Genomic DNA, 24,212 nt, shown 5'->3' on the forward strand with positions numbered 1-24,212 from the left:
TTTCCTCTTAGCTGCTGTGCAGCTGGTGTACCACACGCATACACAGTATGTTAGGATGCTCTCTATGGAGCACCAATAAAAGGACAGCAGCAGTCTCTGAGTGATGTTGTTCTTCCTGAGCACCCTCAGGAAGTGCAGTCTCTGCTAGACCTTTTTCAGCAGCGCAGAGGTGTTCACGCTCCATGTCAGGTCCTCCTCAATATGGATTCCCAGGAAGCGGAAATCCGCCAACCTCTCCACACAGTCCCCTCTGATGATTAATGGTGTAATGTCCGTTTTCTTCTTCCTGTAGTCTATTATGAGCTCCTTTGTCTTTGAGGTGTTGAGGAGCAGGTTATTCTCTCCACACCACACTGTCAGCTGCTCCACCTCATCCCTGTAGGCGTACTCATCCCCCCCAGAGATGAGCCCCACCACCGTGGTGTCATCTGCAAATTTGACAATGGTGTTACTGTGGTGGGCGGGGGTGCAGTCATGTGTGTAGATGGTGTAAAGCAGGGGGCTCAGCACGCAGCCCTGTGGAGAGCCGGTATTGAGGCTGAGGGCCGTGGATGTGTGATGGCCCACTCAGACTCTCCGGCTGCGACCCGACAGGAAGCTATTTATCCACATGCAGGTGGAGTGTGGAAATCCTAGGTCCCCCAGTTTGTCCACCAGTTTGTGGGGAAGGATGGTGTTAAAAGCAGAGCTGTAGTCCACAAAGAGCATCCGCACGTATCTCCCCCGCTGCTCCAGGTGGGACAGTGCAGCATGGAGAGCTGTGGCTACAGCGTCCTCTGTAGATCTATTCGCTCTATACGCAAACTGGTGGGGGTCAAAGCTTCGGGGCAAGAGTGATGTGATGTGACCCCGGACCAGTTTTTCAAAGCACTTCATCACCACTGGTGTGAGTGCGACTGGCCGGTAGTCGTTGAGGCTGGAGGTGTGGGGTTTTTTTGGGCAAGGGGACTATGGTGGAGGACTTCAGACAGGGTGGGACAGTGGACTGGGCCAGAGACTGGTTGAAAATCCTCGTAAAGACTCCAGCCAGCTGGTCTGCGCAGTCCTTCAGCATGCGTCCAGAGACGCCATCGGGTCCAGCAGCCTTCCTCGGATTGATGGCCCACAGCGTGCGCCTCACCTCATGCTCCTCTATTTTGAGGGTTAGGCTGCTGTGGGCCATGTGGTGTGATGTGGCTGTCTCTGGTGGCTCCACTTCAAAGCGAGCAAAGAAGTGGTTCAGCTCCTCTGCCAGCGAGGCGTCACCTTCAACAGCTCCAAGGTTGGTCTTGTAGTTGGTGAGATACTGGATCCCCTGCCACACCTGCCTGCTGTTGTTACTGTCCAGGTGGTCCTCGATCTTCCTCCTGTAGTTTGATTTGGCCTCTCTGATGCCTCTCTTCAGGTTAGCTTGGGCTGTGCTGTATAAAGCCCTGTCGCCAGACCTAAAAGCAGTGTTCCTCTCTTTTAACAGCCACTGGACCTTCCAGGTCATCCAGGGCTTCTGGTTGGGGTGGACCCGGATGCATTTGTCCACTGTGACAGTGTCCATGCAGTTTTTAATGTAACATAGTACACTGTCTGTGAACACCTCCAGGTCCTGGTGTTCAAAGACATCCCAGTTGGTCCTGTCGAAGCAGTCCTGCAGCTGCTGAGAAGCACTATTAGGCCAAGTTGTGATGGTCTTTGTGATGGTAGGAGCAGTTTTCCTGAGGGGGGCATATGCAGGAATTAAAAGCAGGGACATATGGTCAGACTGGCCCAGGTGTGGTAGTACTGGCCCAGGTGTGGTAGTATTGTGTGGTTGACTTCTCCAATTTCAGGTAGTCCTTGCTTTCTCCCTCTTTCCACTCCCCTTCCCAGCTCTCACACAGCCCACTGTCTCCACCTCTTCCTTTCGTCTTCCCGCCCCCACCACACCCACATCAGTCTGAAGAAGGGTCTCGACACGAAACGTCACTTATTCCTTCGCTCCATAGATGCTGCCTCACCCGCTGAGTTTCTCCAGCATTTTTATCTACCTTCGATTTTTCCAGCATCTGCAGTTCCTTCTTAAACAAATGATATTTAATGTAGCAAGGTGGTGACATAGCCATGACGGGTGTGCATAGTTGACAGTAGTGAATGAACCTTATAAACACTGCCCAATTTTCTTATCAGTTCTAAGGAAGAGAAAATCAAGTAGGATTTATCGGCTTAAAATTTACTCTGTCAAGTTTGAAAGCCTAAATGCCTGGAAATAAACTCCCTGTTTACAGTAGTAAACAGCAATTTAGTAATGTCAACATAGCGCACTGTGTCTCTGAAATTCATTTAATTCGCTTCAATAGACAATTTTAGCTGCCAACTATTAAATATCCTCAGGGTATCGGGAATTTCTCTTGAGTTTTTCTCGGGAAAAACCGCAAATTTTTTTGCATCTATCTAAGTGGGCAGATGGGCTGTGGTTTCAACAGTTCATCGGTTTAATCTGTCTTGCTTTAATGAAAGAGGAATTAGGATATAGTTCATCCACAATCTAATCATAAGATGGAACATGTTTGAGATGTTGAATAATTGTGGAGGGAAATGGACAGATCACATTTCAGGTCAGGACTCTTCTTCAAGGAATCCATTGTGTTCTCTGCTGATCCGACCATTCATTCATGATACGTGGATGACGCTGGCATTTATTGTCCATTCCTAATTGCCTCTGAACCAACTGATTGAATTGAATTGAATAAATGTTATTAGCCAAGGATGTATACATACAAGGAATTTGCCTTGGTGCTTTGCTCACGAGTAACAACATGATACACAGTAGACAATTAAAAATAAAACATCATAATTTAAACATGTGAAGAATTAAATAAAATGCCAGAGCAAAAGGAGGCTACAGACTTTTGGCTGTTGAATAGAGCTACTGCTCGTGGAAAAAAAACTGTTTTTATGCCCGGCTGTGCTGCTTTGACAGTCTGGAGTCGCCTTCCAGAGGGAAGTGCTTCAAAAAATGTGTGGTCAGGGTGAGAGGGGTCAGAGATGATCTTACCCACTCGCTTACAGGCCCTTGCAGTGTATAGTTCGTCGATGGGGGGAAGGTTGCAGCCAACAACCTTCTTAGCTGATCGAACGATGCGCTGCAGCCTCCGGATGTCATGCTTGGTGGCTGAGCCAAAACAGACCGTGATGGAGAGAAGGTGAGGATAGACTCTATGATGGCAGTATAAAAGTGGACCATGATTGCCTGTGACAGATTGTGTTTTCTCACTTGCTGCAGGAAGTACATCCTCTGATGGGACTTTTTTGCTTTGGATTCGATGGTGGCCGCCCATTTAAGGTCCTTGGAGATGATGGTTCCAAGGAACTTAAATGACTCCACAGATGTGACTATGGTGTTGTTGATGGTGAGTGGGGGGAGGTGAGGGGGAGCTCTCCTAAAGTCTTCAATCAATTCCACTGTTTTAAGAACATTGAGCTCCAGGTTGTTACAATGGCACCAGGATGCCAGCTGTGACACTTCCTGTCTGTAGGCAGATTCCCCTTGAGAAGTTTGACAGAGGAATCTGTGGAGGTGCAGTCGTTGGTGTAGAAAGAATAAAGGAGAGGGGAGAGTATGCAGTCTTGCGGTGCTCCTATGCTGAGTGTCTGCGGGTCGGAGATGTGATTTCCCAGCCTCACATGCTGCTTCCTGCCTGTCAGGAAGTTAGTGGTCCACTGACAGAGGGGTTCAGGCACAGTCAACTGGGAGAGTGTAGTGTAGTAGCTATGGCACAATGGTGTTGAATGCAGAGCTAAAATCCACAAATAAAATCCTTGCCTAAGTCCCCTGACGGTCTAGGTGTTGGAGGATGAAGTGCAGGCCTAGGTTGACTGTAGCATCCACTGATCCCTTGGCCTGGTATGCAAACTGCAAGGGGTCCAGCAGGGGGATTGTGATATTTTTCAGGTGGGCCAGCACAAGTCTTTCAAGGGTATTCATGACTACAGAGGTCAGTGCGACAGGCCTGTAGTCACTAAGACCAGTAATCCTAGGCTTTTATCGGTACAGGAACAATAGCAGAGACTTTGAAGCATAGATACATAGAAAATAGGTGCAGGAGTAGGACATTCAGCCTTCGAGCCAGCACCACCATTCAATGTGATCATGGCTGATCATCCACAATCACTACCTCGTTCCTATCTTCTCCCCATACTGCTTGATTACGCTAGCCCTAAGAACTCAATCAAACTCTCTCTTGAATCCATCCAGAAAAGCAGGCAGGGACAGTGCAGGTTTGCAGGGACCGATTGAAAATGTCTGTGTAGACTGGTGCCAGTTGTTCGGCACAGAGCTTGAGGGTAGAGGGGGAAACATTGTCCGGATCTGGAGATTTCCGGCTTCTCTGTCTCCTGAATAGGTTTTCCAACTCCTCAATTGCTATTGTTAATGATGGAGAAGTGGCCAGACTGATGTTGGGCAGCAAGGAAGGGTGGGTAGTGGATGAGGGCCCAGTCTTTGCAGACTGGAGTCAGGCTGTTAGTAGGTGTGAAGTGGTGATTGGGGAGGAGTGGGTGGGGGCACCAGGGTTATGTTTCTGTCTATCGAACCTGCAGTAGAACTCATTCAGGTCATTGGTCAGCTGTTGACTGGCCAAGGAGCAGGGCGTTTTCCTCTTGTAGCTGGTGATTTATTGCAAGCCCTTCCACACTGAGGAAGAGTCATTAGCTGAGAACTTGCTCCTCAACTTCTCGGAGCATCTTTCCTTGGCAGCTGTGATCCCTCTTCTCAGCTTGCACTTGGCCTGCCTGTGGAGGTCTGCATCCCCGCTCCTGTAGGCTTCATCTTTAGACGGGCAGAGCTGTCTGAGTTCTGCTGTAAGAACCTGATCCGGGTCCTAGTGGGAATGCAACTGTCCTCACAAAAGCTGACATATAATGTCACGTTGTCTATATATTCATCGAGGTTTGTGGTTGTTTCCCTGAACACATTCAATCAGTGCAGTCAAAGCAGGACTGTAGGTTTTCCACTCGCTTGTCCACTTTTTCATTGTTCTGACCACAGACTTAGCAGATTTAAGCTTCTGCCTGTAGGTCAGAATAAGGTGAATGAAACAATGATCAGCGAGTCCCAGAGCCGCATAGGGAACAGAGCGATATGCGTTCTTGATTGTAGTGTAACAATGATCGAGTGTTCTCTCCCCGTCTGGTGGGGAAGGTAATGTGACGTCTGTGAAGAGATTTTTGGAAGCTCTTAGCTGAGGTTAAAATCGCTCAAAACAATTACCATGGAGTACGGGAAGTCACGCTATACTCTCAATACCTGGTCAGCGAGTTGCGTTTGTGCCTCACGTGTGCAGGCTTGGGGGGGGGGGGGGGGGGGGGGGGGGGGGGGGGGGATGCAAGCTCCAGAGAGAATAAAAGAGGTAAATTCCCTCAGAGAATAAAAGGGTTTGTAATTTATAAAAAGCAGGGCAGGCAGCATCTATGGTGATGGAAATAAAGCAAATATTTCAGTTCAAAAACTGAATCAGAGATAGAGAAAAGAGAAAACGGAATGGGAAAATGGAGAGCACATGAATCTTCCCTACATTTTCTTGACTTTTTTATCTCCATCTCAGGACACAAGCTAGGCTCCAGGAGCCATTATATGCCCACCAACACCCACAGCTCTCTGGGCTATAGCATCTCCTGCTCTGCTTCTTGTAAGGAGTCCATTCTACTTTCCCAGTTTCTTCATCTCCATCATGTCGTTTACTGGCGAGGAGGCTTTCCACAGTAAGCTGTTGAGAGGTCTTTAATCATAGTTATAGAATGATACAATTTGGAAACAGGCCCTTCGGCCCAACTTGCCCACACTGGCCACATGTCCCAGCTATATTAGTCCACCTGCCCACATTTGGTCCATATCCCTCCAAAACTGTCCTATCCATGTACCTGTATAACTGTTTCTTAAATGTTGGACCCTGCCTTAACTAACTCCTCTGGCTGCTTCTATACACCCATCACCCAGTGTGTGAAAGAATTACCCCTCAGATTCCCACTAAACCTTTTCCCCGTTCACCTTAAACCTATGTCCTCTGGTCCTCAATTCACCCACTCTGGACAAGAGACCTTCCCGATCTGTACACTTCAATAAGATCACCCTTCATCCTTCTGCGCTCCCAGCCTACTCAACCTCTCCCTATAGCTCAGACACTCTAGCCCACGTAACATCCTTGTAAATCTTCTCTGTCTCTGTACCCTTTCCAGCTTGACAACATTGTACCTATAATATGGTGTCCAGAACTGAACACAATACTCTAAATGCGGCCTCACCAACATCTTATACAACTGCAACATGACCTCCCAACTTCTATACTCAATACTGACTGATGAAGACCAATGTACCAAACGCATTTTGACCACCCTATCTACCTGCGACTACACCTTCAAGGAACCATGCACCTGCACTCCGAGATCCCCGTGCTCTACAACACCCCAGAGCCCTACCATTTACTGTGTAGATCCTGCCCATATTAGACTTCCCAAAATGCAACACCTCACATTTCTCCGTATTCTCTGTCTTTCTTTATTGTTAATTGTGGTTTCCACTCCAGATTAGTTGGCAGGGCTAATTATATCTTCTTCATTCCTATATTTGCACCTTCACCCATCCTCCTCTCCTCTCCTCTCAGCCAGAACAAAAATAGGTTTCCAACATCTTTTGCTTTCACTCCAATAGCATCCACATTTAGCAGATTATCCTCCTTAACATCCACTGTTTTCAAGTGGATTTTGAACTGGATACATCTTTCTTTCTTCTTACAACAGTCCAAGGAAGACATTTACCATCATGACTTCCTGGTTTACTCTTCCATTTCCATTAACCACTCCCTTTTTCACAACATTTTTCCTGTGAGATTCTTCCAGTTTTAGCATATTGCATATTTAGTGCTCCCTTCCACATCAGACAAATTAGCAGCTGATGGGTGACTGCTGAGCTGAACACCAATGGTTGCCCCTGAGCTTCCAGCGGTTCGTTAATTATTCACCTCATCCTCACTCTAACCTCGGTTTTTTGAGCTCCTGTACTGTTCCAATGAAGCCAACATCAACTCAAAGACGGAAGCTCATCTTTTGTCACACTGGCTGTAGTCCTCAGGACTCAATATTGCATTCAATAATTTCAGATAATCAGCTCTTCCTGCCTATGTTAGAGCTGACCAGTTCTAAAGTAATATGTCCACACAGTTCTTCCCTCTTGACACATGCTGCCTGGTCGAATGGGTATATTTGATTGCCATCAACTGCTGCGATCTACCTCTCACAATTCTCGCACGACCAGTTGTTTTCTTTATTCTCTCTAAAATTGCCGTCATTCATCCACTAAAAAGCAGGGACTGCAAATATTTTCATCTGCTGGACAATTTTGAAACATAGAAACATACAAAATAGGTGCAGGAGTAGGCCATTCGGCCCTTCCAGCCAGCACCGCCATTCATTGTGATCATGGCTGATCGTCCCCTATCAATAACCCGTGCCTGCCTTCTCCCCATATCCCTTGTCTCCACTAGCCCCAAGAGCTCTATCTAACTCTCTCTTAAATCCATCCAGTGATTTGGCCTCCACTGCCCTCTGTGGCAGGGAATTCCATATATTCACAACTCTCTGGGTGAAAAAGTTTTTTCTCACCTCAGTCTTAAATGACCTCCCCTTTATTCTAGACTGTGGCCCCTGGTTCTGGACTCGCCCAACATTGGGAACATTTTTCCTGCATCTAGCTTGTCTAGTCCTTTTATAATTTTATATGTTGCTATAAGATCCCTCTTCATCCTTCTAAACTCCAGTGAATACAAGCCTAGTCTTTTCAATCTTTCCTCATATGACAGCCCCGCCATCCCAGGGATCAATCTCGTGAACCTACGCTGCATTGCTTCAATCACAAGGATGTCCTTCCTCAAATTAGGGACGCTATCAAATCCCTCCACCTTCCCCTTTCTTAAAACACTGTTTTTCTGACTTTCCTAGCTCAAATAAAGAGTAATTGACCTGAAACATTATCTGTTTTTCTCGTTTCACAGATTACTGCTTGACCTGCTGAGTGTTCCCAGCATTTTCTGTTTCTAAACTTCACACTAATACTTGCAGCACAGCCGTAGTGAATATATCCCACACAGAGCTACTGCTATAAATATCTATGCTCTGCCTACGTAAAGGCAACCATCTCACGACCTAGTTTAAATACTGAAAATCCAATCTCACATGCTCATATTCAATGGCTTGTTATGCATAGTTTTATTGTAAGCTTTTATAAAATGTTTGTTCGCAATGTTGGAAAGAGTACAATTTTCAGAAAATATGTTAATATTGTTTAATATACCTTAACCTTGCTCTTTCTAAATAATTATACTAATAATTCCTTTGAAAAGTTTCAACCAGTTTATTACCTTTTTAAAAAAAAATTGCTAATATAATTAATATATAATTGTAACAGCAGTGTTTCCACATTGAAATTAAACGTTATGGGCACGTGTTTATTATGACCCTTTCTTATTTAGGAATTTGCTCCAAGCTTGACTCAAGCTTGTAAAAATGTATCTAAGCTTTGAAGAGCCTATTTTTCACATCTCAAATTTTCCCATCTCAAAGCATATCTCGTATTGCTTCAAATTGGCATGCCTAAAGGGCCTGTCCCACTTAGGCAATTCTGTTGGCGACTACAGGTGACTTGGCTGTCGCCACATGGTCGTGAGTAATCGCCTCAAATCGCCTAAAGAGGCGTAATGTTTTTCTGGTCACTGCTGGATTTTGAAATGTTCAAACCTTTTCAGCGACTGTGGGCTTGACGTAGCTTGTCTTCTCCTATCGTAGATGCTGTCGTAGGTTGTCACCAGGATGACGCAGGTTGTCGCCAGGTGACGTTGGTTGTCGCCGGGTGCTGACTTCGGTGAATTCCTTTGGTGACTACCTACGTCAACCGGCGACTGAACTGTCTTCAGTTGTCGCCGACAGGGACATTGCTTGTCGTAGCTTGTCGAGGGTGGATGTAGGTTGACTTTGGTTGTCGTAGCTTGTCGCTTGCGTGGTTGTAGGTTGTCATGGTGTGGTCGTAGGTGGACATCCTAATGGGTCGCCGGTTGTCGGTAGCTTGCTGTAGCTTGACATCGGCTAGGTGGTAGGTTGTCGTAGCTTGTCGTAGACATTGTCATATGGGTGACAGTCGCTGAAAAAATCGCCTAAGTGGGACAGGCTCTTGCTCCTGTTGTTAAAATGGAAAGTTTGGAGCTGGGCCACTGGAACCTTTTTAAGTGTGCGTTAAACGTTAGTCGGGTAAACTGTGTGCAGATGCTATTCTCTGCAGGACATAGAAACATAGAAATTAGGTGCAGGAGTGGGCCATTCGGCCCTTCGAGCCTGCACCGCCATTCAATATGATCATGGCTGATCATCCAACTCAGTATCCCGTACCTGCCTTCTCTCCATACCCTCTGATCCCCTTGGCCACAAGGGCCACATCTAACTCCCTCTTAAATATAGCCAATGAACTGGCCTCGACTACCCTCTGTGGCAGAGAGTTCCACAGATTCACCACTCTCTGTGTGAAAAAAGTTCTTCTCATCTCAGTTTTAAAGGATTTCCCCCTTATCCTTAAGCTGTGCCCCCTTGTCCTGGACTTCCCCAACATCGGGAGCAATCAGGACATGGGTTTTAAGTGGAGAGGGGAAAAGTTGAAAGATACAGGGGTTGTGAAGAAACACATTCTTATGCAGGGAGAGGTAATGGTCTTCATAACAATGGCTATAGGAGCAGATGAAACAGTCAATCAAGGTTTCCAAAAAGGAGTTTGATAGATAGGAAAATAATTTGCACGACTATGGTGAATGGCACAGAATGGATTGTTCTTCCAGGAGCTGCCATGGACAATTTGATGCCTTGATGATTTGAATGGCCTTTGTACTTATTTTGTAATTAATGTAGAATTCATCAAGAACACCTTTATGGATGTTGCAAAGTGTCACAGTCATATAGTTTACTCCTGTAGTCTTTGCGTGACATTCCGTAGGTCAATAGTCAGTAGTGCTTTATTTGTTACACATGCAACTGCACATTGAAATTCATCTTGAATATATTACACATGCGGGCACCAACATTATTGAAGCCATTATTCAAGGTCCAGTCAGCCCACTCGCTCGAAGTACTGAAACAGTTCCCGCGAACTGACGTGCCTTTCCTCTCCTAGACCGACATCTTTGTGTCCTAGGGCCTCCTGCAGCAGCCTACCTGAGGGTGCTGGAGGCATAACCACTGTTCACCCTCTTACCGGTCCTTGCCCTAAGCGCCAGACTTCTTCAGCTCCCTCCCGGTTACTCCGTCTGCCGAGCCTTCTGACCGGTTCACAATACCTTCCCGAGCCTTCGGATGAGGTCCCACCAATCACGCACCTTCGGGCAAGGTCCCACTGACCACAAATATTTGGCCGATGTCCCGCCGGCCACGAGGTCCCGCCGACCATGAGCCTTTCCGCGGGTTCCCAGTCCCGCTGGAGACAGCAGCAGCTGTGCCAGGCCTACCAGAAACATCCACAGAGCATTGAGCTTGGTGCTTTAGAACAGTGCCATGGAGATAACAAAACAATCTTCTGCTATGCTGAATAATAGTGGTGATGGTGGCATTAAAAGTGCCGAAATCCCTGGATTAAAGGAAAAAAAAAATTAAACCAGATCCCTTGCTCTTGATCACAACGTACTGATAAGTGCCAGAAGTGTGAACATAAATGCGTTATAAAAATAGAGCTTCTTTATTTCTTACAAGAGCACAGTTAGTGACACCCTTGGGCAAATATGAAGACTGAGGCAAAACCAAAAAGGTACTTGAAATACTTAGTAGGTCAGGCAGTACTTGTAGAGAAAAAAATCACAGGTATGGGCCTGTCCCACTTTGGCGACTTTTTAGGCGACTGCAGGAGACTATGCAGTCGCCACATGTTCGTGAGTAGTTGCTGGGGAGTCGCCTTCATGGTCACGAAGAATTCCCGCATTCTGGAAACTAATCATGGCCTCATTCTAGTCGCCACTCATTTTTCAACATGTTGAAAAATTAGCGGCGACTAGATTGAAGCGCCATGGAGAGTAGCGAGAATTCTCGAACCTCAGGTGGGTCGCCAGGAGGTCCTAATGGGTTGCAGGAGTTCGAAGGTTCTCGGAGGTTCTCGTAGTTTGTAGCTGATGCTGACCAGTGAATTTCATTGGCTCATTGGGGAAAAAAAAGGTAAGCAATAGTTTTCAGAACCAAGGATACGTTAAATGTCCTCTGAGCTTCACAGCCGTGTTTCTCTGGATTCTTAAAAGTTGTCTTCACTCCTTCTCCCCCCCTCTCCCCCCTCTTTTAAAGGACTTATCGTAAGGATACTGTGCTTTAGCCGTCTTAATTATAGCGCCAACCTTCCTGTTCATCGCAGTGTGTGCCTGTATCACCTTGGCTTTGCACCGTGTTAATTTTTAGACAGGGCAAGCGGGGGGAGTGCTGTCTAAAAAATTCACATGGACTGATGAAAGAAGCGATGTGTTTGTGTGTGTGTGTGTGTGTTCCACTCTGACAGTCGCCGTTCCAGTTGCCGGTTTTTCATGCGAAGGCCGTTAACTAGACAGTCGCTGGCAGTCCGCTGGAAAATCGCCTAAGTGGGACAGGCCCATTAGCCACAAGTGAAGTTGTCTCTGGCTGTTGGATTGGAAAGTGTGTTGCTGTTCCCATTGAATATTTTGTGGCGTTGGTGCCTGGCCTCCAGGGTCTTGAACCACAAGCTGCCATGGTGCTTCATACTAGCCTGGAGATCCTTTCTCCACCTTCCCTGGTCCTCAGTGGCCATTTCCCAGTTGTCAATGCCAATGTTAATATTTTTCATATTTCTTTTAACTGTATCCTTGTAGCAAAGGTTTGGTTTTCCTCTTGGTCTCCCTGTATTGGCAATCACCCCATATAGCTTATCTTTGGGGATCTGTCCATTTTCCCTCCTGTGTTCATGTCCAATCCAGCAGTCACTTCTGCTTGAGGATCGCAGGAATGATAGGCATGTTGGTCAGGGAGAGGGCAGGTTGACTGGTGATTGTTTCCTGCCAAGAAACCCCCAGGATGCGACAAAGACAGCTGAAATTAAAATTATTTAGTTTCCATTCTTGATGTTGGTAAGTCATCTACGTTTCACTGCTGTGCAGTAACGTGCTCAAGACTCACGTTTTGTAAACAATTATCTTGGTGTTGATTGTGAGTTTCCTGTTCTTCCATGCCCACATGGTTAGCCTCCTGAAGGTGGTTGATAATGTATAAACAATTTCAAAAGATTGAAGACTTTAAAAAACTATATTAATTGTACTATTACCTAAGTTTACAAGAAGATAAATGCTCACAGTTACTTGTGTTTTAACACTGGACAGTAAATTTCCTAGTGATTAACTAAACATTATTCTTCAATAAATGTGCAAGAAAAATGTTGCATTTATTCATCATCATTCAACAAGGAAACACATAATATAGTGAGCAGCTGTCCTACCAGCCTGTCATATCTGACTGAAAATACGATAACATCTTACTGCCACAGGCTATTAATTCGGTGTATTTTAGAAAGAAAATAGTGAAGCGTAATTTATAGGGCATTTTTTAACCTCGGGGTTCGTATCTGTCAACTACTCAGATTTTATTCTCACGGATTCTATTGTCATCTCAAGTCCTCAACCAGATTATGGCCTTGCTGTATTTATTTTTTGTTCTTTCCTTGAAGTGGCCAAGGTTGCTGCTTGCCCCTAATTCATCTAGACATTACATACTTTTGAATTGAATTCTGTCTTTAATTTGTGTACTAGTCATGTCTCTACTATTTATTTCATTCCGCTTACATGTTTTTCTTCTACTTGCTAAATTTTTGTACGGTGTCCTTGAGACTCTTGAAAGGCGCCCATAAATAAAATGTATTATTATTATTATTATTATTATACTGCGATTGGGATGTGACATTTATATAATAACACTGCAAGTTTTGTTTCCTTTCCATTACAGATGAGACTCTCTCTGAAAACTTCCTAGATTACAAAAACCGTGGGGTTAATGGTTCGCACCAAGGACAGATCATTTGGAAAATTGAGCCAAGTTCCTATTTTGTGGAGCGTAAGTACAATCACTGATTATTAAAGAACACAGTCTTTATATTTCACTTGTTTTTTGAACACTCAGTGCTTTGACATGATTTATGTAAAGAAAACACATTTAGATTGCTTGTGTCTGATGTGCCACATTAAAAATGAAGAGTAGATAAATCTTCTGCCTCAACACTGAAGAGTGTATTGTTTAAAAAAAAATAGGATAAACATTTCTTTTTTTCTCAGCAATCCCAATTTCATGATAATGTATGCAGATCAAAAACATTTAGATTGGGTGGTTCACTTCTGGGGAACAGGAATGCCGTACAGGTCATATTGATTTCTGCGGGACATTGGAAACTGGGATTGCAATGTGCAAAGTCGGAAATGATTGCAACAACCACTGCAGTCTTTGGTGGCTTGGTAGTGACCATATGGTTCAAATGTGGATCCTCTGCATACTGCAGTCCACTCCTTTAAGTATTCTGCTAACTCAGTGTTCTTTCTGATGCTGTCAGCCTCCCTCATTCCTTCAGCAGAATAGGCAGGCTTTTACTGCATACAGCAGGATTGAATGAAATGAGGCACTTGAGGTGCAAAGCATTTTTCTGGAGCTGTAAGTGCTGCGTCAATTTGCTAAATTACAAGCACCAGCTGTCAAGTCACAAATCAAAGAGCATTGGGATGTTGTAAATGTGGTTTCATGTAAATGCATGGTATAACGAAGCAGGTCCAGTTTACTGCAGAGGTTTGATCGAACTTTGTCATTTTTGCCTACATGTCTTTCTTTATCCGAATGCTTTGCTGAATATGTTTCTGCATACACTGGATTTTTTTAATAGTACATGACGACAGCAATACCTTTCCATTGGTCATGGTATTTCTGGATCAGTTAGATTAATTGGCGATGCTTAATTGTTGTGATCAATCAACATTTCCATTATTGCCGTTTCATACCATCGTCAGAATAGTTTCAGGCAAACTAGATGATTTTAGTCTTTTTTTGCTCCAGCAATTCCTATCATAATTGCTGACTGGCTGTATTTAAGTAAAATGGTCACCGCAGCATATAAACACAGCCTAGAAATGTTTAGTTCATTGTTTAAGCTTGGGTTTTCCATTTGATATTCAGATCGTTTTTGAGTGATGAATGTGGCAAATTGTTTGAGATCTCTACCTGATGGAAATGGACTGGTAGTGCATCCTGTTCACACACCCAGCATTATAAGAGATATAAACACTCACCACACAAATGGGAATGGGAACATAACGATAGTCCTGTACGTCACTTTTCCCACAGACATCACCTGGACATGTGGTACAGAATCAAACAAATACGAAAAGTCACACATTGTGCTTCTGTAATCTTTTGTGGCTTTTCTTATCACTTCCAGCACCATCAAAGGAAAGTTTTCTATTAGGTTCTTGGGGGTTTTGACCAGCAATATTTTTCTTGTCAGTTGTGGTTTCTAAGGAATAGGGTAATAATTGTACTATGAGAAGTTGTAATTGCTGAGTATAATTGTGCTGTGAGAAGCAGCTATATATCGAGAATTTGTTGGTGTCCGCGGCAAATCAATGATATATCTTTAAAATAGAATTTCGGATCATTGAACATAATTCATTAAATTATATTTCGCTAGATTTCTGTTTAACAGCCAACATATTAGAAAGAATAAAGTGACTTTGGAGGACAGCCACATTCTTATCCTACTCAATGACAAATGTCTTTTGTGGTAAATAAGTCAGGTTTCAAAATAAAAATAGCTATTTTAAAATGCAGCATATATTGACGTTATGATGAAGTGACAACATTGTGAGACTATGCATGGACAATCACAATATTCTTTTTTCTTGAAGATACTTAAACAATTACTTTTCAAAACATTTAAAATTCTCAGGAGATTATTGAGTCTGTGTGTGAAGAAGTTAAATGTCATACACAATATTGACAAATTACACTGGATCCCATTTGTTGGCCAGAAGCTCTACCAGTATTATCCCCGTATCTATTAACCCAGTACAATGCTCAGATGGAATCTTACTGGGCCAAGGGTTTCTGGAGTAAGTTCAAGTTCAAGTTACATTTATTGTCACATACACCAATTGGTGCAGTGAAATTTGAGTTACCATACAGCCACATAAATAAAATAAACACAACACAGAATTTAACATAAACATCCCCCACAGCGGAATCAACGTTTCCCACTGTGAGGGAAGGCAACAAAGTTCAGTCATCTTCCTCTTGTTCACCCGTGGTCGGGGCCTATTGAGGCTTCCACTTTCGCCGCAACGGTGGCCCAATGTTTCAGGCCCTCTCGCCGGGATGATCGGAACACGGTCGTCAGAAAAAAACTCTCAGCGGCCTGGAGTTCCGCGGCTTCCGAAGTCCACAGGCCAAGCTGGGCGAAGCTGCAACACTGGCGATCCTCGGCGAAAGTTCCCAGGCCTCTGCGATGTTAAAGTCAGTGTCGCCCGCGGCTGAAAGCTCCGCAAACCACACTCCACGGGGTTAAAGTCGGCAGGCCCTCCGGAGCTCCAACTCAGGCGATCCCTGGTAAGGCATCGCCTGCTCCGCAATGGTAATTCAGTGCTGCGCCGCTGCTGAAGCTTTGGCCAGTCTCCGGCAGGAAAGGCCGCGCAAATCCAGATGGTAGGCCACGAGGGGAGGGGGGGGGGGGGGGGCGCGAAGTTGCGGCTCGGAGAAAAGACACATCGTCTACCAGGAAGTGACTGAGAAGACGGTTTCCCCCACCCCCCACCACCCACATTAAAAAGATTAAAAGACCTCCAAAAACAAACTTTTAGACAGACTAAAAATAACAAAAAGGATGAAAGGATGGACAGCTGCTGGCGAGGCTGCCACACTCAATGGCGCCACCACTCGACAATTTGAGTAAAGCAGCAACTAAGTCTCCTGGATCAGTTGCTATAACACCTCTGACAGAAGATAAAGCACATTCAGATGTAGATCCTTCAAGATGAAGCTAAGGAGCATCAAGTAACAAAAAAAAACACACTGGGAGTTATTTGCAGGCCTATAAAAAGTAACAGTAATGGTATGATATGGTACTATATTTGTCACATGTACTGAGGTACAGTGAAATTCTTTTTGTATACAGTTCAGTGCATGTCACTATACGTAAGCACTTCGATACATATTAGATAAGCATCTCAAATACAGTACAAGTGTATAGCAGTAGTACACTGAGTAGTGTACAGGGTTGCCAGATTGGTGCCATTTTCAAGTGCCAGTTGTTGCAAGTGAAGGGATGTTGATCTGACCATGAAGGTCTGTTGTCCTGGCAACATTGCAGGGTCGGCTTGGCCAAGCGGCTGTTGGTGGCCTGATAATCTGGGGCCCGTTATTAAACAGGAAATCAGAAATGAAAGAAACAAAGTTATTACAATAATCATAGTGCAGACATAGACTGGTCAAATCAAATTAGCTATAATAATATGGAGGATGAATTCCTGGAGTGCATAAAGTTTGGCATTTTAGACCAGTATAGTGAAAAACAAACCAGAAAACAGGCTCCTCTGCGCTGGATACTATCCAAAGGGAAGGAATTTGTTAATAATCTTGTTGTGTGAGGTCCATTCAGTAAGAGTGGCCATAACAGGGTTGAATGTTTCATGAAGAAGGAAAGTGAAGAAATTCAATTTGAAACTGGGTAATATTCAGGTTTAGGTTAGGTTTAGCATTGTCATGTGTATCGATGTACATTGAAAAGCTTTGTTTTTCTTTTTTTTTCTTTCGTTTTTTTTAATATAGATTTTTATTAGAAGCAATGTACAAAAGTATAAACCGTGGCATATGACATAATACATTTATTGTACAGCTTCCATTTTAATTTTAGTAAAGATGAAATAGAAAAAGAGAGGAAGAGCAAGAAAGAAAGAAAGTGAAAGAGAAAGTTAATGTGTAAGAATAGAACCCCTAAACTACCAAATGAGTCAAAGAGTGAGTAAGTAAAAACTTAAAGAAATAAAAAGAAAAAAACGGAAAAAGAAAAAAACCCACAAAAAGTGTTGATATACCTGCTTCATTTCTCTCCCCACCCATCACCCAGTCCGTAAATCGGTTTAATTCCGAAGTTGTGTTGCACCATACTATCCTTGTAATGAATCAATGAAAGGAATCCATATCTTTGAAAATTGCTCGGATTTTCCTGCTAAGACAAGTCTCATATCTTCAAGATGTAGCGTCTCAGACATGGGTTTCGGCCGGAAACGTTGCCTATTTCCATCGCTCCATAAATGCTGCTGTACCCGCTGAGTTTCTCCAGCATTTTTGTGTAGCGTCTCAGACATGTTTGTAATCCACATTTTAAGAGTAGGGGCAGATGTATTTTTCCAAAATTTAAGTATACGTTTTTCGCTATTATCAGGCCATAATTAAGGAAACGTCTTTGAAATATTGATAGCTCAGGGCAGACTTCTGCTGTTCCGAAAATAATCAGTTCCGTATGGAGGTCCAGTTTTGTTTTTAATGTTTTTGAGAAAATTTCAAAGATTCCTTTCCAAAAGTTATGTAGTTTTATGCAAGAGGTAAAAGAGTGTGTTATAGTTGCTTCTTGAAGGAGACATTTGTCACAAATAGGAGATGCATTTGAAAACATCTTATTCAGTTTAGTCTTTGAGTAGTAGATTCTGTGCAGTGTTTTAAATTGGATTAAAATGTGTCTAACATTAATCGAACAGTTGTGTATATATAAAAGATTTTTTTCCCATCTGTCTTTGGAAATTTTTAGGCCTAATTCCTCATCCCATTCTCTTCTAATTGCGTCTGATGATGGAATTTCTATATTTAGAAGGGTATTATGCAAGTATGATGTTAGATTGTTTGACTGAGTTTCTATTCATACCTTCATCTTGATAATCATGGGTATATGTTTTCAAATATTCTCGAATTTGAAGATATCTAAAATAGTGATTACCTTTCAGACTGTATTTTGACTGTAATTTCTGAAATGACAGGAGATTTCCCATCTCGTACAGATCTCTAAGCTTTTTAATTCCTAGTCTTTCCCAATAACTAAACGTTTTATCTATAATAGATGACTTAAACTACGGGTTATTTGCTATTGGTGAAAGAAGAGATAAATTTCTTGGTTTAAAAGTTGATTTTACTTGTCTCCAGATTCGTATAGTGCTGTGAATAATCGGATTTTTCTCATATATTGTGTTCTTCAACTTTATTGGGGAGAAAAGAATTGCGCCTATATTAAAAGGTGAGCAATCCACTCTCTCCATTGTTAACCAGTCTACCTGTTGGCATGTGTTATCCAACCAGTAAATTACATTTTAAATATTCGTGTCCAATAGTAGTATAAGAAGTTGGGGAGTGCCAATCCGCCCATTTAGAAACATAGAAACATAGAAACATAGAAATTAGGTGCAGGAGTAGGCCATTCGGCCCTTCGAGCCTGCACCGCCATTCAATATGATCATGGCTGATCATCCAACTCAGTATCCCGTACCTGCCTTCTCTCCATACCCCCTGATCCCCTTAGCCACAAGGGCCACATCTAACTCCCTCTTAAATATAGCCAATGAACTGGCCTCAACTACCCTCTGTGGCAGAGAGTTCCAGAGATTCACCACTCTCTGTGTGAAAAAAGTTCTTCTCATCTCGTTTTTAAAGGATTTCCCCCTTATCCTTAAGCTGTGACCCCTTGTCCTGGACTTCCCCAACATCGGGAACAATCTTCCTGCATCTAGCCTGTCCAACCCCTTAAGAATTTTGTAAGTTTCTATAAGATCCCCTCTCAATCTTCTAAATTCTAGAGAGTATAAACAAAGTCTATCCAGTCTTTCTTCATAAGACAGTCCTGACATCCCAGGAATCAGTCTGGTGAACCGTCTCTGCACTCCCTCTATGGCAATAATGTCCTTCCTCAGATTTGGAGACCAAAACTGTACGCAATACTCCAGGTGTGGGTCTCACAAGACCCTGTACAACTGCAGTAGAACCTCCCTGCTCCTATACTCAAATCCTTTTGCAATGAAAGCTAACATACCATTCGCTTTCTTTACTGCCTGCTGCACCTGCATGCCTACCTTCAATGACTGGTGTAGCATGACACCGAGGTCTCGCTGCATCTCCCCCTTTCCCAATCGGCCACCATTTAGATAATAGTCTGCTTTCCTGTTTTTGCCACCAAAATGGATAACCTCACATTTATCCACATTATACTGCATCTGCCAAACATTTGCCCACTCACCCAGCCTATCCAAGTCACCCTGCAGTCTCCTAGCATCCTCCTCACAGCTAACACTGCCCCCCAGCTTAGTGTCATCCGCAAACTTGGAGATATTGCCTTCAATTCCCTCATCAAGATCATTAATATATATTGTAAATAGCTGGGGTCCCAGTACTGAGCCTTGGGGTACCCCACTAGTCACTGCCTGCCATTGTGAAAAGAACCCGTTTACTCCTACTCTTTGCTTCCTGTTTGCCAGCCAGTTCTCTATCCACATCAATACTGAACCCCCAATGCCTTGTGCTTTAAGTTTGTATACTAATCTCTTATGTGGGACCTTGTCGAAAGCCTTCTGGAAGTCCAGATACACCACATCCACTGGTTCTCCCCTATCCACGCTACTAGTTACATCCTCGAAAAATTCTATAAGATTCGTCAGACATGATTTACCTTTTGTAAATCCATGCTGACTTTGTCCAATGATTTCACCACTTTCCAAATGTGCTGCTATTCCATCTTTAATAACTGACTCTAGCAGTTTCCCCACTACCGATGTTAGACTAACTGGTCTGTAATTCCCCATTTTCTCTCTCCCTCCCTTCTTAAAAAGTGGGGTTACGTTTGCTACCCGCCAATCTTCAGGAACTACTCCAGAATCTAAAGAGTTTTTAAAGATTATTACTAATGCATCCACTATTTCTGGAGCTACTTCCTTAAGTACTCTGGGATGCAGCCTATCTGGCCCTGGGGATTTATCGGCCTTTAATCCATTCAATTTACCCAACACCACTTCCCGGCTAACCTGGATTTCACTCAATTCCTCCAACTCCTTTGACCCGCGGTCCCCTGCTATTTCCGGCAAATTATTTATGTCTTCCTTAGTGAAGATGGAACCAAAGTAGTTATTCAATTGGTCCGCCATATCCTTGTTCCCCATGATCAACTCACCTGCTTCTGACTGCAAGGGACCTACATTTGTTTTAACTAATCTCTTTCTTTTCACATATCTATAAAAACTTTTGCAGTCAGTTTTTATGTTCCCTGCCAGTTTTCTTTCATAACCTATTTTTCCTTTCCTAATTAAGCCCTTTGTCCTCCTCTGCTGGTCTCTGAATTTCTCCCAGTCCTCTGGTATGCTGCTTTTTCTGGCTAATTTGTACGCATCATCCTTCGCTTTGACACTATCCCTGATTTCCCTTGTTATCCACGGATGCACTACCTTTCCTGATTTATTCTTTTGCCAAACTGGGTTGAACAATTTTTGTAGTTCATCCATGCAGTCTTTAAATGTCTTCCATTGCATATCCACCGTCAACCCTTTTAGAATTAATTGCCAGTCAATCTTGGCCAATTCACGTCTCATACCCTCAAATTTACCTTTCTTTAAGTTCAGAACCATTGTTTCTGAATTAACAATGTCACTCTCCATCCTAATGAAGAACAATTTCTTTGGATTTACATAGATGTCGTTTATGAATTCCATGTGACATATAATCGCAGATAAAGTTTGTAATCCGGGAATCAAGATTTTTAAAAAAAAGTTAGATAGGTATATCGGTATTGATTGAAATAAGTAAAGAATTTGTGCGAGGAAATTCATTTTTATGGCATTTATTCTGCCTATTAGAGACATTGGAAGTGTTTTCCAGAATTGAATAAGAGCGTTTAATTTAGTAACTAAAGGCGGGAAGTTTGCATTGAATAAAGAAGTATATTTTCTGGTTACTTGGACACCCAGATATTTAAATTTTTCTGTAGCAATTCTGAAAGGGAATTTTAAAAGGTGTGTCGGCTCTTGAGGTTTTATTGCCATAATTTCACTTTTGTTCCAGTTCATTCTATATCCTGAGAAGGAACCGACTTCCTCTATAAGGTTTAATATATTTGGAATACTAACTTGAGAATTGGTGATATATAATAGTACATCATCTGCATATAATGATTTTTTGTTATTGGAGTGTTTAGTATTATAGCCGTGAATGTTCGGACGTACTCTTGTGCTTTCCGCAAGGGCAAATAACAGGGGTGATAATGCACAACCCTGTCTATTGCCCCTGAATAGTTGACATTTCGGAGAAAGTATGTGGTTGGTCAGTATTCTGGCAGCCGGCCTATCATATAGTAATTTTATCCATGAAATAAAATTCTCTCCCATCTGAAATTTTTGCAGTACTGTGAAAAGGTATTTCCATTCTACTTGGTCAAATGCTTTTTCTGCATCTAATGAAATAATTGATGTCTTCTTTAATTCTGTGTGAGTACATTATGTTAAAAAGGTGTCTCAAATTATTAAATGAATGTCTCTTAGGTATGAACCCCTTTTGATCCGAATGTATTAATTTATTAATGTATTTACTTAATCTTCTTGCCAAAGTTTTTGCTAATATTTTCTGATCTGTATTTAGCAGGGCAATTGCTCTGTATGAACCGGAGTCTTCTAGATCTTTATCTTTTTTGGGTATGTGTGATAGTTGATTCAGCTAGTGTTTGTGGTAATGTCTGTTCTTTAAATGCATATGTATAAAGCTTGTGTAAACGTGATGAAATTACCTCGTGAAATCTTTTATAAAATTCGTTACTGAACCCGTCTGCTCCAGGTGTTTTACCGTTCTTCAGTGAATTGATTGTCTCTTCTATTTCTTTGATTGAAATCTGTGCTCTTAATAACTCTTGTTCCAGTGGGTTAAGTATTGGAAGATTACAGTTGTCCAGAAAGTTTGTAATTTTTCTGCTTTCTGTTGATGTTTTGGATGTGTATAAATTTTGATAAAATTGGGCAAATCTTTCTTTAATGTCTTTGGGAAGCATTAACAATTCACCTTTATCTGATTTGATTTTTAGAATAGTCTGGTCCTTTTCATCTTTTTTCAGCTGACATGTCAAAAGTTTGTGTGGGTTGTCGCCAAATTCGAAATTTTCCTGTTTTGTAATTTGAAATAATCTGATAATTCTTTCAGATAAAATTTGGTTTAGTTTAAATTTCAATATTGCTATCTTGTTATGTTTATCTATAGTTGGATCTTCCGCGTTTTCTAAATCAAGTTGTCTAATCTGTTCTTGTAGTTGCAATTGTTCTGTCCTATTCTTTTTATTTTGATATGCTTGGTATGAAATGATAGAACCTCTAATAAACGCCTTAAAAGATTCCCATAATAGGGAGGGCGAGATGTCTGGGGTATCATTGGTCTCAAAAAAAAGTTCCATCTGTTGTTTTAAATATTTACAACTGTCCGGATTGTTTAGAATTTGAGGATTGAACCTCCAAAACAATTTTGTATTGAACATTCCTTGTAGTTTTAAGGAGAAGGTTAGTGGAGAATGATCGGAAATGACACTATTATGGTATTTAGGGTTAGTTCTAAAGGGGATTAATTCTGTGTCCACTATGAAGTAGTCAATACGTGAATAGGTTTTATGTACTGACGAGTAGAAGGAGTATTCTCTTCCGGCCGGTTTTGCAATCCTCCATACGACTGTTATATTTGTATTTTTTATATACATATTTAAAAGTTCACTGGATTGCAGTACCTCTGGATTTAGAGAGATAGGAGGAGTGATATGTTTGACTGATCCAATTGGCCTTCATCCTGGTCTGAGTTTGAACTTTCAGATGTGTTTCCTGTAAAAATATTATATCGACACCGAGTGATTTTAATTGGGCAAGAATCTTACCCCTTTTAATTGGCTCATTAGCGCCCCTTATATTCCAGCTACAAAACGGAATTCCTCCAGTTTTCTTTGAGGATCCTCTTGCATTCTTTGCATCGCTTCAGACATATCCATAGTCATAGTTTCCAGATCTTTGATAGCTTTGTTTTGTTCTGCAGAAGTAAGGAGAATGGGCTCCAGCTTTTTATTGAAATCTTCTTCAACCCGTTGAATTTCTTCTCTTAGATCGGTATCTACTTCTTCAATACAGTCCTGTAGAATACCAATTCTATCAACAATATCCTTATTCCCAACATCCATTCTTGTTTCTAACTTTCCCACCTCAGTAGACAGCAGGGAAAGCTCTTTATGCAACATCTCACCAAAGTCCTTTGTCACAGCTTCTCTTAAAGATTGTTCTTGTTCTTTTACTTTTCCTTTGATGGCACCAATAAATCTTTGTCCTTCAGTTTCCTCTTCAGATCCTTCAGGTGTTGTTTGAGGCATTTTCTCCAACTCTTGAGTGAGCCGCAGTCTGGTTAGAGGTCTTGTCGGGGGCCGTTTCGGTAAATTTTGTTTTGGCATTTCAAAGTGCCGGTACTGTTAGTTTGCGGTGATTTCTGATGACGTCACTTACGCGACGTCAAGTATCCCCGGTGAATGTTTTTGAATCAGTCCCATTTTCTTTTGCAGGCTTTTAAGTGCTTTTAGCGCATTTTCGGGAGCGGAGCTAAATGGAGCGCCTCTTACTGCTCCATGGCGCCACCGGAAAAACCATATAACTTATAACCATATAACAGTTACAGCACGGAAACAGGCCAACTCGGCCCTTCTAGTCCATGCCGAACACTTATTCTCCCCTAGTCCAATCTACCTGCACTTAGACCATAACTCTCCATTCCTTTCCCGTCCATATACATATCCAATTTATTTTTAAATGATAAAATCGAACCTGCCTCCACCACTTCCACTGGAAGCTCATTCCACACAGCTACCACTCTCTAAGTAAAGAAGATCCCCCTCATGTTACCCCTAAACTTCTGTCCCTTAATTCTCAAGTCATGTCCTCTTGTTTGAATCTTCCCTACTCTCACTTGTTCAACCTTTCTCTGTAACTTAGTTGCTGAAACCCAGGCAACATTCTAGTAAATCTCCTTTGTACTCTCTCTATTTTGTTGACATCCTTCCTATAATTAGGCGACCAAAATTGTACACCATACTCCAGAATTGGCCTCACCAATGCCTTGTACAATTTTAACATTACATCCCAACTTCTATACTCAATGCTCTGATTCATAAAGGCCAGCACACC

The 24,212-nt window shown here is 42.5% G+C and overlaps 1 protein-coding gene across 2 annotated transcripts in view; it reads left to right on the top strand.

Annotated features, from left to right (window-relative positions):
- hecw1b (HECT, C2 and WW domain containing E3 ubiquitin protein ligase 1b) overlaps positions 1-24,212 on the top strand; it is a 451,931-nt gene that overhangs the window by 126,510 nt on the left and 301,209 nt on the right. For both annotated transcript variants that reach the window (XM_055656760.1, XM_055656770.1), the window contains one exon: positions 12,967-13,074. In XM_055656760.1, coding sequence (XP_055512735.1) covers positions 12,967-13,074 — 108 coding nt within the window. The remainder of the gene's footprint in view (positions 1-12,966; positions 13,075-24,212) is intronic.

This window comes from Leucoraja erinacea, chromosome 2 (assembly GCF_028641065.1).
Source record: "Leucoraja erinacea ecotype New England chromosome 2, Leri_hhj_1, whole genome shotgun sequence".
Classification (NCBI taxonomy): domain Eukaryota; kingdom Metazoa; phylum Chordata; class Chondrichthyes; order Rajiformes; family Rajidae; genus Leucoraja; species Leucoraja erinaceus.